We start from the raw sequence: 19,702 nt of genomic DNA on the forward strand, positions 1-19,702 counted from the left end.
CAAAGACAGGGAAAGATCCACTAACACCATTATCGTATAGACCAATATCTCTACTTAACACAGATTATAAGATTCTTCTTTCTTTCTTTCTTCTTCTTTGGCTTGGTTTCGCGGACGAAGATTTATGGAGGGGTAATGTCCACGTCAGCTGCAGGCTCGTTTGTGGCTGACAAGTCCGATGCGGGACAGGCAGACACGGTTGCAGCGGTTGCAGGGAAAAATTGGTGGGTTGGGGTTGGGTGTTGGGTTTTTCCTCCTTTGTCTTTTGTCAGTGAGGTGGGCTCTGCAGTCTTATTCAAAGGAGGTTGCTGCCCGCCGAACTGTGAGGCGCCAAGATGCACAATTAGAGGCGATATCAGCCCACTGGCGGTGGTCAATGTGGCAGGCACCAAGAGATTTCTTTAAGCAGTCCTTGTACCTCTTCTTTGGCGCACCTCTGTCTCAGTGGCAAGTGGAGAGCTCGCCATATAACACGATCTTGGGAAGGCGATGGTCCTCCATTCTGGAGACGTGACCCACCCAGCGCAGTTGGGTCTTCAGCAGCATGGATTCAATGCTTGCAGACTCTGCCAGATCAAGTACTTCGATGTTGGTGATGAAGTCATTCCAATGAATGTTGAGGATGGTGCAGAGATAGCCCTGATGGAAGCGTTCTAGGAGCTGTAGGTAGATTATAAGATTATAAGATAATAGCTAAACTATTAGCAAACAGATTGGCTGACTGTGTACCAAAGATAGTAAAACTAGATCAAACTGGATTTATTAAGAAAAGACGAATAACGGACAATATTTGTAAGTTCATTAACTTAATCCATGCAGTACAAGGAAACAAGACGCCAACGGTGGCAGTTGCCTTAGACGCAGAGAAAGCCTTTGACAGAGTACAATGGAATTATTTATTCAAAGTACTACAGAGGTTCAACCTATCAGAGAAATATATTAATTGGATTAAAGCATTATATAAGGGACCATTGGCGAAGGTGACAGTAAATGGATATATATCAAACCAATTTAAATTAAGCAGGTCAACAATGCAGGGATGTCCACTATCTCCCTCACTGTTCGCATTATCTATAGAACCACTGGCAGAACTGATAAGAACAGAAAATAAAATGAGGGATAAAAATAAAAGAGAAGGAATATAAAATCAGTCTATTTGCAGATGACGTCATAGTATACTTAACAGAACCAGAATTATCAATAAAAGAATTACATAAGAAATTGAAGGAATATGGAGAAATATCGGGGTTCAAGATCAACGCAAATAAAAGTGAAGCGATGCCAATGAATAATGCGAATTTCACAAAGTTTAAGAATCACCATTTAGATGGCAAACACAAGCAATCCGATACCTAGGTATACAACTAGATAATAATCTAGGCCATATATACAAACTAAATTATCACCCATTAATGAAGAAGTTACAAGACGACTTAGAACATTGGAAAGATTTACCACTAACACTGATAGGAAGGGTAAATTGCATTAAAATGAATACCTTCCCAAGGATACAATACCTATTTCAATTGTTACCAATTCACCTAACAGAGAAATTCTTCAAGGAGCTAAAGAAAATAATAAGGAAATTCTTATGGAAAGGGGGGAAACTGAGGATAGCACTAGATAAATTAACAGAATGGTACAAACAAGGGGGCTTACAGCTACCAAACTTTAAGAATTATTATAGAGCCGCACAATTAAGATACCTATCAGATTTTTATCAAACAAGGGAAAAACCAGATTGGACCAGATTAGAGCTAGATAAAATAGGGGAGAAGGTACCTGAACATGTACTATATAAGTGGGATGAAAAGCTGGTGCAACATAGGAATTCACCAGTACTGCACCATCTGCTCAACATTTGGAAGAAGATTCACGTAGAAAGGAATAAAACAAATTATCAACTACCAAAATTAATATTGACGCAAAATCATCTAATCCCTTTCACAATAGATAACCTTTCCTTTAGAGAATGGGAGAGAAAAGGGATCAAAAGAACAGAAAATTGTTTTTTGGGAAATAAATTATTATCTTTTGAACAAATGAAGAACAAATATGGTATAACTCACGGTACAATGTTTGCATACCACCATCTGAAAACCTACTTGAAGGACAAATTGGGAAGCAGGCTGAGGTTTTCCAGAAGGAAGCAATTTTGAATATGTGATTACAGACACAATGATAATTTAAAAATTTATAACGAACATGTACATCAAACTGCAAGAGAAAGAGAACAAGGAAACAAGCTGTAAACTCAAACAAAAATGGGAACAAGATCTAAACATAAAGATAAAGAATGAAACATGGGAAAAGCTATGCTCCGGAACTATGAGAAATACAATAAACACAAGGTTACGCATGATACAAAATAATTGGTTACATAGGCTATATATCACGCCTCAAAAGTTAAATAAATGGGACCCAACAGTATCAGACAGATGTTTTTGCTGTAAGAAGGAAGCGGGAACAACAGTACATGCAATTTGCAGATGTGAGAAAGTGGAAAAGTTTTGGGAAGATCTAAACCAGGTATTAAATAAAATCACAAAAAGCAACATCCCAAAAAATCCAGAGATCTTTCTTCTAAGTAATATAAGAAGTAAAGAATTAGGCCTCAAATTGGATAAAGCACAAAAAAGATTTATTACGATAGCCTTAACAGTAGCAAAAAAATGTATAATGTCAACCTGGAAATCAGAAGAGAGCCTGAGAGTACAGCAATGGTACATAGAAATGAATAAATGTATTCCATTGGAAAAAATAACATATAATTTAAAAAATAACATCACAGTATTCGAACAAATTTGGGAACCGTACATGGAACACAACAGAGAAGTCCCTCCGCGGATCTCCACCGCCTAAAATGACAGAAGGAGAAGACGAAATGAACTGACCCAGAATGTAAAACTAGAAGACACAAATTTCTTGTTTATTTTCATTGTGTGATGACATTGTTTAATGGGTTTAATGTATCCTATATGTTGAACGTTGAGTGAGTGGGTAGGGGGGGTGAAGGAGGGAGGGAAGGGAGGGGGAAAAGGCGAGAAAATGACACTGTGTATATTCAAAAGGGAAATGTTTGTGTGTATTTTGGTCAGTATGGTTCATTGTGTGAAAAATAAAATTTTTTTTTAAAATGTCCATGCCAACCAAGTTGTGTGCTGTGTTGTGAAAACACAAAAATGCAAGCAATGAGGGTCTCGGTGGAACAAACAGTATCTATGAATAGAAATGGGCAGTTAATGTTTTGGGTTGATACAGTAAATCCACACAATTTTCCAGGAGTGGCCGACCCACATTGCCATGGATTACATGGGAAATGTAATTTTTAGACAGTTTGGTTGGTTAGAGGAACTTGAAATTAGAGTATAAAATACAGGAATTGGACGTCATGTTGATGTTGTATAAGGCATTGGTGAGGCCCTATTTGAAACATTGTGCACAGTTTTGGTTGCTGAATTATAGGAAGGATATCAACAGTGCAGAGGAGATTTACAAGAATGTTGCCTGGGTTTCAGGGTTTAAGATATAGGGAAAGGTTGAGCAGGCTGGGACTTTATTCCCTGGAGCATAGATGATTGAGAGGTGGTTTGATAGAGGTATTTAAAATTCTGAAGGGTCTGATAGAGTAAATGTGGATAGAGTTTTCCTATTGAGAGTGGGGGAGATTCAAACAAGAGGATGAGGATTGAGATTGAAGGAGGAAAAGTTTAGGGGAAACATGAGGGGGAATTTCTTCACTCAGGGGGTGGTGGGGGTGTGGAATGAGCTTCCAGCCAAAGTGGTAGATCCAGGTTTGATTTTAATATTTAAGGAAAAGTTGTATAGGTTTATGGACGAGAGGGGTATGAGGTGGGTGCGGGTCAATGGGACGAGGTGGGAGAAGGTGTTCGGCATGGACTAGAAGGTCCAAACTGGCCTGTTTCTGTGCTGTAATTGTTATATAGTTATATGGAAATTTCTAAATATTTCTCCTGATAATGAAGATTCTGTTGTTTGTGTTTTGTAGTGGCCTATCTGATGACACTACCTCGTGCAAGTGGCAATAAATGACACTGGAGACAGTAGAGTCAGGAATCAGTACCTTTATTGTGCTTAACCACAGCTTTTATAGTTCCCTCTGCACATTTCACACTGAGCCTTCTGGGATGCGGTAGTGACATCACTTTCCAGCCTTGGGTGTCGGGTGCCATAAAAAGCACGGGCTCTTATTCGTGTTCTTTTCCTAATTATTGGTGCCTGGCTTGTAACTGGAGGACTGGGACATCGTTGGAGGCTATGCATTCTGGTAATGCGCTTGCTTAACTGTTGTGGCTGTGCGCGATTCTGTTGTACGCGTGGGGCTCCCACTACATTTTGCAATTTGGACAAATTCATTGCTCATTTGTAGCATTGATCTACACAATCTTCCCAGTCCTCCAGTGCCAGTTCACACTGGTAAGGTGCATCCACTCTCACACAGCATGCTGTTCTCACCACCAACCAACAGGATTCATCTGTCTAACCATTGCCTTCAGACAGGAATTGACTCTGTTAGAACATTAAAAAAAATAAAAGGAGGTGGAGTTGAATTAATCCCTCAAGTTCAATTTTGTTATCATCTGATTGCAGGTGTCTAATCCAATGAAACCACGTCTCTCAACACCCTGGTCCCCAAACAAAAACACACAATACACAGTACATAATGATCAAATAAATAATCAAAATAAATATCTAAATATTTTGGGATGATTTACTCGGTTATAGGATACTGCTCATCACTCTCACACCCTGCGGGAAGAAGCTATTTCCCAGCCTGGTATTCCTGGTTTTGATGCTTCTGTATCTTCTTCCTGATGGCAGTGGGTCAAAGATTCTCTGTGCTGGATGGAAAGGGTCCTCTATAATTCTTTGAGCCCAATTTAGACAATGATCCCAATAAAAATCATCATTTGCTTTCCTAATTGCACGGGGGATCTCAGCCCTTGCTGATCTTAATGCCATCTTCTCTCCCAATATGCAGACAGAGTCATGAGCTCTGAGCAACATGTGAACTCCACGTTTAGCCGTGGTTTCTGATTTGCCCTGGTTGTGTAGCATTTGATTTCCGTGACATCCTCGAAGCTAGTCACTGCGCTCGTTTACTCATCAATGTGGATGTGGTCATTGAGTGTGACTGACCAGTCCTGCACAGCCGCTGTGGCTTCCTCTGGCCAGGCCCTGATCTTCCCATGAACTGGCTTAACTCGTTTTACCAGTGGTCTGTAAACCAGGAAACTGGCATTAACAGGATGTATATGTACTACACAAGGTGAGAGCGCCCACAGCTTTGTACACATTTGTGGCAACCAGATTGAAGATATTCTCTCCTCTTGTTGCAAAATTAGTACAGGAAGGACACCTCAAACATTTGTTCCCAAAACTAATCCAGTTTTAGGCAACTCGCCTGGGATTATCTTCCCACAGCTGAGTAAATTTCTTTGAGATGCTAATAATCATTTGATTTGAATCTTGAGTTCATTCTTGTAATTATTTGTAATTACATTACTTGTAATTCATTATTTATGTTGAATATTTTTTTATAACTTCTAGTGTGTGGAAAACCCCGAATAAGGAGATCATCAATCCAGCCCAAAATAGCGCAGGGCAGAGTGGTGCCGAAGGGATCTTCTCCCTGGATTGCAATGTTATCCAGGAATGGAATCCCATTTTGTGGTGGTTCCTTAATTGGTGAGTTATTGAACTTGTTTATTAGATGAAGGGAAATCAGAAACCTGACATGTTGAAAACCTGAAATAAAAGCAGACAATGCAGGAAACACAGTGTTCTGAGGAAGTGTCTTTGACATGAAATTTGTTTTGTCACATGACATGGAGTTTTATAAGCAGAAAACAGGCTCCTCAAACCAACTCATCCCCAGTGACCAAGTTGTCTACTGAGCTGGTCCCATTTCCCTGCGTTTGACCTTTAACTGTTCAAGCCTTTCCTATCCATGCACCTATCCAAACGTTTTTTAAATGTTATAATTGTCCCCACCTCTACAACTTTCTCTGGCAGCTTGTTCTATGTACTCACCACACTCTGTGTGAAAATTGTGCCCCCAAGTCCTTTAAGTCTTTCCTCCTTACCTTAAATCAACACCTTGCAGTTTTAGCCTCACCAACCATGGGAAGAAAATGGTGACTTTATCTGTGCCCCTCATGATTTTATAATCCTCCATTAGGTCACCCCTCACGTCATGCTCCAGGGGTCTAGATCTCTTATTATGTTTCAACCCCATCAGTCCTGGTAATATCCTTGTGAATCCTTTCTGCACCTTTTCCAGGTTAATGACATCTTTCCTCTGGCTGGGTGACTAGAACTACACACACTACTCTCAATGTACTCTCACCATCGTCTTGTTCAATTGTAATGTGACATCCAAGCTCCTATGCTCAGTGCCCTATATACCTGTATCACGTTTATTGTCTGAAGATTTAATTTTAAGTATTTTTTTAAAATTTAGAGATACAATATGGTAACAGGCCTATCCAGCCCATGAGCCTGTGCCACCCAAATACATCCACATGACCAATTAACCTATTAACTCCGTACATCTATGGAATGTAGAAGGAAATCAAAAACCCACGCAGACATGGGGAGAGCGTACAAATTTCTTACAGAGAGCTCGGGATTCATCCTGGCTCACTGGCACTGCAACAGTGTTGCGCTAACCACTATATTGATGGGCAATTATATAGGGGCCCAAATATAAATTTTTTAAATGTGCTATTATAAAAAAATAAGTGACCTCCTCAAAGAAGATTTATTTTTTAAAACCCAACTCTAAGCCCTGACAGTGTACAGATTTATACTATGGGGGGGGGGGGGGCGTGGATGTGTTGTGTTTTGGTTTGTAAGAAAGAAAAGTTATATACATATATATTTATATTTCTATATTTTGAAAATAGAAAAGAACAAAATATTCAAAGAAAAAGGTGGTGGAGGTTGGGGAAAGGCTTGTTTGGTATCATTGTGTTAAAAATGAACCTATAGACAATGAAAAGTTAGCTGCCATAGCTGTCCTTGTTGTCCAGATGCTGCAAGGCTGAGGGTAGGACCAGAGATAAGATGTTAGCTGTGGACCTGTTGCAGAGGGAGATGAATTGGAGTGAGTTAAGGGTTGCTGGTAGGCTGGAGTTAATGTGAGCCATGACCATTTCAAGGAACTTTTTTACACCTGTACCACACTCCAGGGCCTTACCAAATTACTGTGCAGGCCCTGCCCTGCCTTAATTTCAAAATGCAGTACCTTGCACTTGTCAGAGTTCTCCCATTCCTCGACCACTTTCCCAGAAGGGATTTGTCAGGACGTTGCTAGGACTGGAGGGCTTGAATTCCATGGAGAGGCTGGGTCAGGGGTGACTTTACAGAGATATATAAAATCATGAAGGGCATAGATAACATATTCCTAGTCATACTGCAGTGGTGGGGGAGTGTAAAACTGGATAGCCTGGCTTTAAAGAGGGAAGGGAAAGATTTAAAAGGGACATGAGGGACTTTTTCACATAGAGGGTAGTGGGTCTGTGAAATGAGCTGCCAGAGGAAGTGGTAGGGAAGGATGCAATTGCAATATTTAGGACATTTAAAGAGTTTCAAAGATAGAAAAGGTCTCGAGGTGAAATTCAGGCAAACCAGACGAGCTCAGTCGCCATCTTGGTTGGCATGGATGCGTTGGGGAGATGGGCTTGTTTCTGTGCTGTGTAACACTGACTATGATGGGGTAGAATATTGAGTGAATGAACATTTACTAACCCAGGGTTTTCACTTGTGCTGCAGGAAAGGAATGGATCGTGACTGCTGCACACTGTCTCCATCTTCCATACGACCCAGACAAATCAGAGCTCAGCAGCTCTGTTCTCATCAACATCACATCATTTAAGATCATCTTAGGTTAGTAGCTGCCTTCTGCAGATGCCTCTGCACTACACTAGTCCGTTCTGTCATTTCAATGAAACACAATAGTCTGCAGATGCTGTGATTCTAGTAAACACAAAAAAAAAACTGGAGGAACTCAGCCGAGATTGCAGTGCCCATAGGAGATAAAGTTATATAACCAACATTTTGGGCCTTAGCCCTTCTTCAAGGTATGACTGAAAAACAGGCAGGTGGTTGAATTAAAAGGTTGGGGAGTGAGGAATGGACAGGGGAGGAGTACAGGCCATCAGACAGAAGTAGTTATTTGGGTATTGCTGGGATGCAGGTGAGAATTGACGGGGGTGGGGGGGGAGATTGTTTGGGGCTCTGAGGAACCAGAGCTTGGGGAAAAGGGAAAAGAGAGAGAGAGAGCTATAGGAAAGGGGACCTGGGGAAAGATGGGTGGGGGTGGGGAGGAGGTAATGAAAACCAGAGAAGTTGATGTTAACACCATCTGGTTGGAGGATACCTCGATGGGAGATGAGATGTTCTTTCTCCAATGGATGGTCTCAGTCTGGCAGTGTGAAGCATGATCAATCACGCAAAGACTGAAGTTACCGAAACTGAAGGCTTTTATTTGCAATAGATGGACAGCATTCCTGTGTTGGTCACTCACATTGACCCGGACTCGAACTGGGGGCAGGCTTGTGGCATGACAGCCTTTATGGGGAAGAAAGGGGAGGAGTTATGAGCTGGCCAGTGAGAGAAGGGTCAACCAGGAAAGGTCGTGTAATTTACATATGACAAATGTGTACAATAGTTGAAATGGGTGGCCACTGGACATCACCACAGAAAGCACTGTTGTATATAGCACTATTTTTTTACTTCTGGTTGGCTTTTGTGGAGGACAGAGCCAAGGTGCTCAGGAAATGCAATCTCCCATTCTGAGTACAGTCTCTCCGATGTAGAGAAGGCCACATGGAAGCTCCGGATGTAGAAGAGAACCCCTGCATATTCACAAGTGAAGTGTTGCTTCACCTGGAAGGACTATTTGGGTCCATGAATGGTGGTGAGGGAGGAGGTGTAGGCACTAGTAGAACACGGGCAAGTGGTGAGGGAGGAGGCGAAGGCAAATAGTGGTGAGGGTGGGGGTGTTGGCGGTAGTAGGACACAGGGGTAGGTAGTGAGGGAGGAGGTGTTGGCAAATGGTGGTGAGGGAGGAGGTGTAGGCACTAGTAGGACACGGGTAGGTGGTGAGGGAGGAGGTGTAGGCAAATGTGGTGAGGGAGGAGGTGTTGGCACTAGTAGGACACGGGTAGGTGGTGAGGGAGGAGGTGTAGGCAAATAATGGTGAGGGAGGAGGTGTAGGCACTAGTAGGACACGGGTAGGTGGTGAGGGAGGAGGTGTAGGCAAATAGTGGTGAGGGAGGAGGTGTAGGCACTAGTAGAACACGGGCAAGTGGTGAGGGAGGAGGCGAAGGCAAATAGTGGTGAGGGTGGGGGTGTAGGCGGTAGTAGGACACAGGGGTAGGTAGTGAGGGAGGAGGTGTTGGCAAATGGTGGTGAGGGAGGAGGTGTTGGCAAATGGTGGTGAGGGAGGAGGTATTGGCAAATGGTGAGGGAGGAGGTGGTCCTGGGACAAGTTACTAATGACCAAGTCTCACCTGGACTAATGACATAAAAGGGTTTGACAGTCCAAAGTCTCTTCACCAATTATAAGACAGAAATCAAGGACAGACGGAATATTCTCCACTTGTATGAATACAACTCAACGATAACTAAGATGAAGCAGCTGTGGTGATTCTCTTCCCATTCAGCTTCTGAAATTCACAGCTCTGGTACCAGCACACAGTGGCTGCAGTGCGTGTCATCTACAAAACGCACTGAGTCACTCCACACCACTCACTAAGACTAATCGCTGGAATTCCCTCCCCAATAGCACTGCCTTTTGAAAAGAGACTGCAACAGCTCAGTGAGGTGCACCCCATCAACACCTCAAGGGTTGAGGAATGGGAATGAAAGGCTGACCCTTCCTGGATTATCTATGACCCATTAATAAATAAAACCCCCATTTTAACAAAGTCACTCCTGTTCACTCACAAGGTCCCCAATCATATTTATGTTGCATAACATAAAATCTGCCTCTGTGATATTTCTTTTATTGTAGTGAAGAAACGGGTTACTTTAAAACAACTATACCTCATTAGCTAAAACAGATCTCACTCCAGACTGAGTGGGGGCATCCATCTTGAATCAAACTGAAGCTGCAACACACTCTAGTGGTCAGGAGGATCACTAGCACTCTTTCATTGCATCCCCTTTCCTTGAGATGTTTAACAACATGATATCACAGAATCACAGTGTGGCTTTCGCGCAAACAGAGGAACTACTGACATGGTCTTTGCCCTCAGACAGCTCCAAGAAAAGTGCAGAGAACAAAACAAAGGACTCTACATCACCTTTGTTGACCTCACCAAAGCCTTTGACACTGTGAGCAGGAAAGGGCTTTGGCAAATACTAGAGCACCTCGGATGCCCCCCCAAGTTCCTCAACATGGTTATCCAACTGCACGAAAACCAACAGGTCAGGTCAGATACAGCAATGAGCTCTCCGAACCTTTCTCCATTGACAACGGCGTGAAGCAAGGCTGTATCCTCGCACCAACCCTCTTTACTATCTTCTTCAGCATGATGCTGAAACAAGCCAATAAAGACCTCAGCAATGAAGACGGTGTTTACATCCGGTACCACACATATGGCAGTCTCTTCAATCTGAGGCACCTGCAAGCTCACACCAAGACACAAGAGCAACTTGTCTGTGAACTACTCTTTGCAGACGATGCCGCATTAGTTGCCCATTCAGAGCCAGCTCTCCAGCGCATGACATCCTGTTTTTCGGTAACTGCCAAAATGTTTGGCCTGGAAGTCAGCCTGAAGAAAACTGAGGTCCTCCATCAGCCAGCTCCCCACCATGACCACCAGCCCCTCCCACATCTCCATTGGGCACACTGAACTCAAAACGGTCAACCAGTTTACCTACCTTGGCTGCACTATTTCATCTGATGCAAGGATCGACAAAGAGATAGACAACAGACTCGCCAAGGCAAATAGCGCCTTTGGAAGACTACACAAAAGAGTCTGGAAAAACAACCACTTGAAGAAACACAAAGATCAGCGTGTACAGAGCCATTGTCATACCCACGTTCCTGTTCGGCTCCGAATCATGGGTCCTCTACCGGCATCACCTATGGCTCCTAGAACGCTTCCATCAGCGCTGTCTCCTCAACATTCATTGGAATGACTTCATCACCAACATCGAAGTACTCGAGCTGGCAGAGTCCGCAAGCATCGAATCCATGCTGCTGAAGACCCAACTGTGCTGGGTGGGTCACATCTCCAGAATGGAGGACTATCGCTTTCCCAAGATCGTGTTCTATGGCGAGCTCTCCACTGGCCACCGAGACAGAGGTGCACCAAAGAAGAGGTACAAGGACTACTTAAAGAAATCTCTTGGTGCCTGCCACATTGACCACCGCCAGTGGGCTGATATCGCCTCCATCCGTGCATCTTGGCGCCTCACAGTTCGGCGGGCAGCAACCTCCATTGAAGAAGACCGCAGAGCCCACCTCACTGACAAAAGACAAAGGAGGAAAAACCCAACACCCAACCCCAACCAACCAATTTTCCCTTGCAACTGCTGCAACCGTGCCTGCCTGTTCCGCATCGGACTTGTCAGTCACCAACGAGCCTGCAGCAGACATGGACATACCCCTCCATAAATCTTCGTCCGCGAAGCCAAGCCAAAGAAAAAAAAAAGACACTCATACAGCATTCATTTCAATTTAAAGTTCAACACAAATGTAAATACAAACATCAGTAGCACAAATATTTTGAGTGTGCAGTTCCTTTTAGAGATTCAGTCTATCGGGTGCTTTGATAATGCATTTGAATCTTCTCAATGTGGGTTCGTGTAGGCTCGGCTGGTCCACTACTGTCTAGCACTGGTGGTCTTTCCTCTGTTGCTCTGCACGTTGAATCCTCTGCATTTGTCTGTTCCTGCAGTGTCTCTTTTGTTTTCAGCAGGCTCTTTCGATGCCTCCTTAGTATTTGACCCTCCTCTGTTCTGACCGTGTAGGATATTGGATTTACTTCCTCCAGAACAGTGGCCTTTTTGTTCCACATGTTGGAATCTCTGAATCTCACTGTGTCAGGTTGTGCCAGTGGCCCTAAGCTTCTCATTGACTTGACATAGTTTGTTTTTGTCTCCATGCAGGTGCTTTGTTTCCATTCAACATCTTTGCTATCTCTGTTCTTGTTTGGGTCTGCAGAGTAGGGAACTGTGGTGTATAGACCATGTCCATGTCAGGAGCACAACAGGTGACATGCCGTATTCAAGTGGCAAAGCTCTGTAACTCACTAGAGCTCTGTAACTCAATATAAAACTCAATATGGATCTGAGCCACTGTCTAGAGCCTTCCTGAACAACTGTTTAACCATGTGAACTCCTTTCTCTGATTTACCATTTGACTGGGGATGTAGAGAACTTGAGTCGCTTGTCGAAAACCATTCTCTTCTGCCAAGTTCTGGAATTCACTACAGCTGGAGTATGGTCCATTGTTACTGTAGACAATTTGAGGAATTCCATGATTGCAAAGATCAATTCATATATTGGATCACACAAGCATCAGACATGATAGGAAGCTATCCATCTCTGGATAGTTCGATAGATAATCAATAATTAACAAGTAATTCTTTCAATCCAGGTGGAATAGATAAGTCTCAACTTTCTGCCATGGTTCTGCTGGTACATCAGTTATTATCATGGGTTCCTTTGCGTGATGTTTCAAACAGATCTCACAGCTGGAAACCATCCTGGCAATGTCAGTGTTTATCCCTGACCAATAAACAGCTGTTCTAGTTCTCCTCTTGCATTTTTCCATTTCAAGGTGCTCCATGTGGACCCTTTTCAGCATATTTTGTCACAGTGAATAAGGAATCATAATTCTGCTCTGTCTGAGTAGAAGCCCATTGACAACACTCAGCTCTGCTCTGATGTTGTAGTATGGCTGACATTCACGTCCAGGCCAACCTTCATTCAGATTCTTGATGACCTTCTGTAGAACTGTTCAGCTACAATCTGCTTGGTTTTCATGTCAGATACGGGAAGAGATTCAGTCATCAAGAGGTCATGTGATGAGGAAGGAGTAATAGGGTGTCAACCCCCAGAGCTCCCAGACCAGGAGAGTCTTTAAAAAGACTCTTTTTTCTTTAAAAAGAAAAAATAAATGCTAAAAATATTAAGAATAGATAAATAAAAATCCCAACCTGAAAATAATGGGAAGGAAAAACGCCAGCTAGACAAAGACAGCCAGCAAGGTTGGAGAAATGGTCGGCACCCAATAAAGCAAGCCTCATGGATCCCAGGATGGCAACTCTAAGTCCAGGCCTGAACCCCAGGAGGTCCCAACAAGGGAGACACACTCACAGAATGTGGTTGAAGCTTGACTGGGAGGGCAGTGGGTGGTGAGACCGACTCAGGGAGAAGAAGTAACGAGGTCTCCAATCAAACGTCAGGGGGCAATGGGCCTATGGAGAGGTCTGAGCCTCAAGGGGGTTGCTTTGTGCCCCTCTTCCCCTGAGGACAGCAAGAGAATGCGATGGCAGTAGGAGCGAACTTGGTCTTGTGTCAGTAGATGGCTTGAACGGGGATTCCAGTGAGGTGGGAAGTGATGAGGAGGTTGGAGGCAGGGTTGGGAGGAAAGAGCAGAGAGACCCAGGATCCACGAGAAAGCAAGATGGGGGTTGGAAAGAGGGAAAGGGGGCATGGAGCCCTCACTACAAGACTTTTTAAAGGCCGTGGGAACAATGGAGGAGAGACTGGCCAGAGACAAGGGAGAAAATGGGAATTGTACAACAAAATTGACAGATGGAAAAATGACCTAATTGGACTGACAGGAAGGGTGTTTGAAGTGGAAGAAAGAACTGGGGATAATGAGGACAGGATAAATAAATTGGAGAGGGAAGTCCACAGTTTGGGAGCAGAACGGGGCACCTCTGGCAGAGAATTGACACTGGAGAACCATAGACCGAGGAATACCATAAAAATTGTGGCATTGCCGGAAGATAAAGAAGGGAGGGATCCCGTAGCATTTTACCAACCTTGGTTGCCAGAGTCTTGGGAAGGGCGAAACTGGAGGACTCAGTGGAAGTTGAGAGGGCCCATCGGTCCTCCATCCCATGCCAAGGCCCTGGTCAAAGACCGCGTTCAGTGCTGGTGAAGCTCCTGCGTCACCAGGACAGTGAGAAAATTTTAAGTGTGGCAGCTATCGGGGTGAAAGCTTGGGGGGGCAGTGGGAAGGCGATGCAGCAGGAGGGGAATAAAGTGTTATTCTACCTAGACATAAGTGAGGCCTTCCTAAAACAAAGAAAAGAATTCAAGCCAATAAAATGAATGGCCAGCAAACATGTCCTTAGATACCCAGCAACTCTAAAAATTGTAATGCTGGGGGGGTGGGGTAGGTGAGAAAGTTCCTGTCAGTAGGTCAAAAAAGCCTGGCAGTTTATAAAACTGCTGTCAGTTTGTAAGAAATAGTATATATGTGTGTAGTGCCAAGTGGGTAATGCCACTATTTTGTTGTATGTGAAAATACATTGCAAGTAATAGCTATATGAGAATAACAATAATGGGTTTAATTGTTTGTTGCATAAATACATTATTGGGAGAATTTTTAAAAAGGAAAATGGTCCGGGGGACTTGGGGGATGAGGGTGGAGACGCGTGGGAGATAGAAGAGTGCAAAATGCACAGTCTGTGGTGAAGAGGGGGATGTTGATGATGCGGAGGGTGAAGTCACCAGAGGGAGGGGGAGGGAGGATTAAAGGAAATGAGATATAGATGGGGAATATATGTGAACTTGACAGTTGTTGCCATATTTTATGTTGTTCCTTTTGTCTTTTTGATCTTTTTCTTTTATTATTTTTCCTTTCTGGGATCTGTTGCGGACTCCGTGGGCTGGAATGCCTAGCTGAAGGAAAAGGATTGGGTGAACGTTGGACATGGGAGAAACATGGACTTGGGAGGAGTCTCTAGGGCAATGGCCAATAATACGAAATATATGTCTTAACGTAAACAGTCTGAATAGGAGAGTGAAGTGATAAGGAGTCTTGGCACACATAAAGAAATTGGGGGCTGGGGGGAGGAAATCTGGCTTTCCTCCAGGAAACACATTTAACAGAGCGGGAACATCAAAGGTTAAAAAAAGGATGGGTAGGCCAGATAATAGCCACCTCATTTGGTTCTAAGGCAAGGGGTGTGGCAATCTTGATTGGAAAAAGCGTTCCAGTAAGAATGGAAAATTTGGTCACAGATTAAGCAGAGAGATTTGTAATCTTGCACTGTCAGATATATTCAGAGTCCTGGACCCTAGCAAATATACATGTCCCCAATATCAGTTATGAAAAATTCATACAAGATACCTTTTTGAAATTGGCAGAGGGAAGAGAAAATATTTTGGTTGGGGGGGGGGGGGGCTTAAATTTTGTCTAAATCTTGTCCTGGACAACTCAATGAAAAAAGTAGCAAAATCAAAGACAGCGAGGGCTATCAGTGACTTTATTGAGCTGAATTTGATAGATGTATGAAGATGAAAATACCCAAGGGAGAGGGATTATTCCTGCTCCTCAAGGCAACATGATTCCTACTCTAGAATAGATTTATTTCTGGCTTCAGCCCATAATAGAGGGTAGGATCATGGAGACCGAATATACAGTGAGACTCATTTCAGACCATTTATCTTTGACATTAACTAATGAAATACTAGATAAGCCACAGATGGTGTATAGATGGTGCTTTAATATGTTGCTGTTAAAGAAGCCAGAGTTTTGTAGTTTTGTTAGAACACAGATAGACATGTTCCATGAGACCACCTGCACCTCTACTCCTGATAGATTTCTCCTATGGGACACTCTCAAGTAATATTTGAGAGGTCACATAATTGGATACTCTAAAGCAGTCATGAGGGAGGTAGAAAAATTGGAACAGGAAATTACCTGTTTAGAGAGGGGCTTTCAAAAACTGAAATACAATACGCTTCAAACATATAATATAGAAAAGGCCATAATGAGATCAACACAAAAATATAATGAATTGGGGGAGAGATAAAATAAAAATCCTCTCTTGGCAGTTGAGGGCAGAACAGGCCTCAAGGATGATCAATGTGATACAACCTGGGAATGACAGGATCTCATATAAGACAAGAGGCAATTTTACGAAAATCTGTATAAATCAGAAGGGAGGTGTGGGTAGATGGGGGGAGGGGATATAAAATCAATGAGTGCCTGTCAAAATTGGAACTACTAAATTTAAACCAAGAAGAACAGGAAGGATTAGATCTCCCCTTCACAGAAGAAGAAATAGGAAAAGCATTGAGTTCATTACAGACTAACAAATCTCTGGAGGAAGATGGTTTCCTGCCAGAGTTCTACAAGGAATTTAAAGATTATTGATACCTCTTTTTATGGAGGTGGTAGACCAGACAATTGAAACCTAAACCTTCCCAGAATCCTTTTCGACAGCAATTTTTATGGTAATTCCCAAAAAAGACAGGATCCATTGAAACCGTCCTCTACAGTTAATTAACTCCCAATCAACTTCCCCTAGAGGTGTTAATCAGATGATATCCTTGCTGCAACATATCGATGGGCTTCAGAGTTAAGCAGGATTTTAATTAATGGTGCCTCAAATCAGAGCCATTTGATATGTTAATCTCCTCCCTCAGGGATGGGACTGGGCAGTTAGGTTCAGTGCCCAAGACAGAATGTCCTGTTTATAGGAATACTGTGGCATTCTGTACAAAGAGAATCTCAAAATCAAAAATTTCCTACACCCGCTATAAATTGTGCACATTCTTTCATTGCTGCTATTATATTCTCATGTTTGCTATAACATTCCCATGCTCACTCTAAATTGCTGGTTCAACTTTCCCACGGCCACTCTAAATTGCATGCATTCTTTCAACATGTAAAGATATTCTCGTATAGCGCGTGTGCGCATATAACACATGGTTTGTAAAATACACATAGAGCACACGTTATATGCGTAAAAATATGGTAATTTATCTATCACTTATGAATAATCCAATTTTAAATTATTAAGTATAGATAAATATTTTCTAATTATATTGGAGTAGAATTGGGCAGCACAGTTGGGGTAGAGGTTAGCGCCACATCATTATCGAGACTGGAATTCGAATTCCGTGCTTTCGGTAAGGATTTTGTATGTTCTCCCCATGTCTGATTGGGTTTTCCTCTGGGGGCTCCATTTCTTCCCATCATTCAAAATGTACCAAGGGTTGTAGGTTAATTGGGTGCAAATTGGGCGGCATGGACTCGGGGGCTGAAATAGCCTACTATTAACATGTTGTAAGTTTAAATTTAAAATAATTTTTAATTTAACTTATCATTTAATTTAATAAAGGTTTTTTAAAAATTGTTAAAAAATTTACTCGTTAATGTTCTTCCACATCACTGAGTCACAGAATTCTTTAGAACAGGCCTTTGGCCTGTCTTGTCCATGGGTACTGATTATCTACCAAGTTGCCAGATTTGTGGTCACATGATCCACGATCATGAAAAGTTATACTAAATGTAATTGGTATTTAGAATTCCACACAATTTGCGCCAGTCACAGTGAAACTGAAAATTGTGCTGGAAAATTCATTGAAATGAGTGGGGCTCATGGACGGGATTTATTTCAAACTTGAAGTTGGCATTGCATTAATTTCCATCACTTCCCAGCCTTTGTGTTTCAGGGAGGCAGAAAACATTGAGAAAAGAAGAAACTGAACAGGAGTATCACACCAGAAATATCATTACTCACCCCAATTACAATGGGTCAACATTTGAATATGATATTGCACTGTTGGAACTGCCAAGTAAAGTGAAAATGATGGATTATGTAATGCCAATCTGTCTGCCGGAGAACTCTACTTCAACTCTGCAGACAGGTAAATCGGGTTCATCTTGTAAATGGATCTATGGGGGCTGTGGTAATGATTGGATTCTGTCCATTCCGACTGCACTTCCTCCCACTCTGCTTCCCATAGGAACTCCATTCCACTCTCCTACTTTGTCCAACCCCATGGAGCCCTTGAGTTATACAGCATGGAAACACGCCCAATTCGTTCACACCAATCAAGTTGTCCATCTCAGCTGGTCCCATTGCTTTCATTTCTACCACATCCCCTTTTAAACATTGTAATTATCCCATCTCCACCACCACCTCTGGCATCTCATTCCATATATTCACCACCCTCTGTGTGTAGAAGTTGTCCCTTACGTTTTCATTTAAGGCAGAGATAGGTAGTATTATGAGCCCAAAGGACCCCAAAACCCAGCAGCAATAGGCATTCACCAAGACAAGTAATTACTTGAACAAAAATTGTTTTTAATTATCTTTAAATATGAAAACAGAATCAACTTTAACTTATCTCTATTAACTTAACTAAACCCAACTTAACCCCCTTCTAATTCTAAGCACATTTATGTGGTGTGTGTGTAATTGTAAGAAAAGATCTTTGCTTCACAGTTCAATCTCACTTCTCATTCTTCCAAGTTCTCTGGTTGCAGGCAATTCTTATACTGTACACAGAATTTAACACGTATAAAGTTCACCAGGCTTTGGTGCTCTAAAGGAAAATGTTTACCACTCAGGAAGTTTCTCGTAGGGTTTGCAGAGAGAGATTTGTTGTTCCAGGATTTCCACAACTGAGGTACCACCATTAGTCACCTCAATCTCTTGCTGATGAAACTTTCCCCATCAGGGTTCTCCAGATGATAACTTCTTTCTTTCAGGCTACCACAGAGTTACTTTCTGTTCCCCTTATTCCAAGAGAAACATCAGACAGATAGCACTTCCAGCCATCTGCCGCTCTGGAGTTTGTTTCAGTTCCAACCAGCTTCTCCTGCTTATTTCAGCTGTCTGTCTGTCTGTCTGACTCTCTCTCTCTCCAACTGCCAAAAAGCCCAAAATGCACACTTGCAAAATCCCTGACCTTCTCCAGCAAACAATAGGAGTTAGTCTTCTTGGTCAAGCTGTGACTTTTCCCTGCACTCTGTCAAAAACCCTTGCAAAGAGCTTTTAACAGCCAGAGTGTCTCCTGCTTGTGGCTTTAATGACATCATTTCAATTAGCACCTACTCATGAAATGTGCACAGCATTCTCCATAGTTTCTGTAAATAAGATCTGTTTTAAAGTGCGTTCATGTATGTAACCTACTCTAATTTTACCAAATTTCTCCCAAATACATCTATAAATATACTATCACAGTAGGCTCTTGATTAGTATGAATGTCAAAGGATGAAGGCAGGGGAATGAGGGTGAGAAGAAAAATACATCAGCCATGATATAAATGCAGAGTAGACCCAATGGGCTAAATGACCTAATTCTGCTCCTGCATCTTATTGTTGCCATTAAATTGTGCTCCTGTAGAACATTGTTAGGATGGTGGCCGATACCCTTGCCCTCAACCTCCTTAGGAAGTGGAGGGGCTCTTGAGCCATTCTGACTAATGAAGAGATGTTGAGGGACAAGGATAGGGCATCTTTTCAATAGACATCAAGGAACTTTGTACTCATTTTTTCTATTACAGAGCCATTGATATGTAGTGGGGAGTGGCCCTTCATCCTCCTGAAGTTCACAATCATCTCCGTTATCTTATCCATGTTGAGACTCAGATTGTTACTCTTCCACTACTGTGCAAACCTTTCAACTTCCTTCTGTAAGCTGATCCATCATTGTTGCCAATGAGGCCAACTAGAACCATAGAACTC

The 19,702-nt window shown here is 42.6% G+C and overlaps 1 protein-coding gene across 8 annotated transcripts in view; it reads left to right on the forward strand.

Annotated features, from left to right (window-relative positions):
• The window catches only part of masp1 (MBL associated serine protease 1), a 167,798-nt gene that overhangs the window by 114,595 nt on the left and 33,501 nt on the right, over positions 1-19,702 (forward strand). For 3 of the 8 annotated variants that reach the window (XM_069897690.1, XM_069897688.1, XM_069897691.1), the window contains exons 11-13: positions 5,572-5,709; positions 7,798-7,911; positions 17,683-17,877. In XM_069897690.1, coding sequence (XP_069753791.1) covers positions 5,572-5,709; positions 7,798-7,911; positions 17,683-17,877 — 447 coding nt within the window. Of the gene's footprint in view, positions 1-4,009; positions 4,252-5,571; positions 5,710-7,797; positions 7,912-17,668; positions 17,878-19,702 lie in introns of those variants that run through there. The other 5 variants (XR_011344402.1, XM_069897696.1, XM_069897693.1 and 2 more) reach the window with 4 other exon arrangements.

Source organism: Narcine bancroftii, chromosome 9, assembly GCF_036971445.1.
Source record: "Narcine bancroftii isolate sNarBan1 chromosome 9, sNarBan1.hap1, whole genome shotgun sequence".
In the NCBI taxonomy this organism is placed as follows: Eukaryota; Metazoa; Chordata; class Chondrichthyes; order Torpediniformes; family Narcinidae; genus Narcine; species Narcine bancroftii.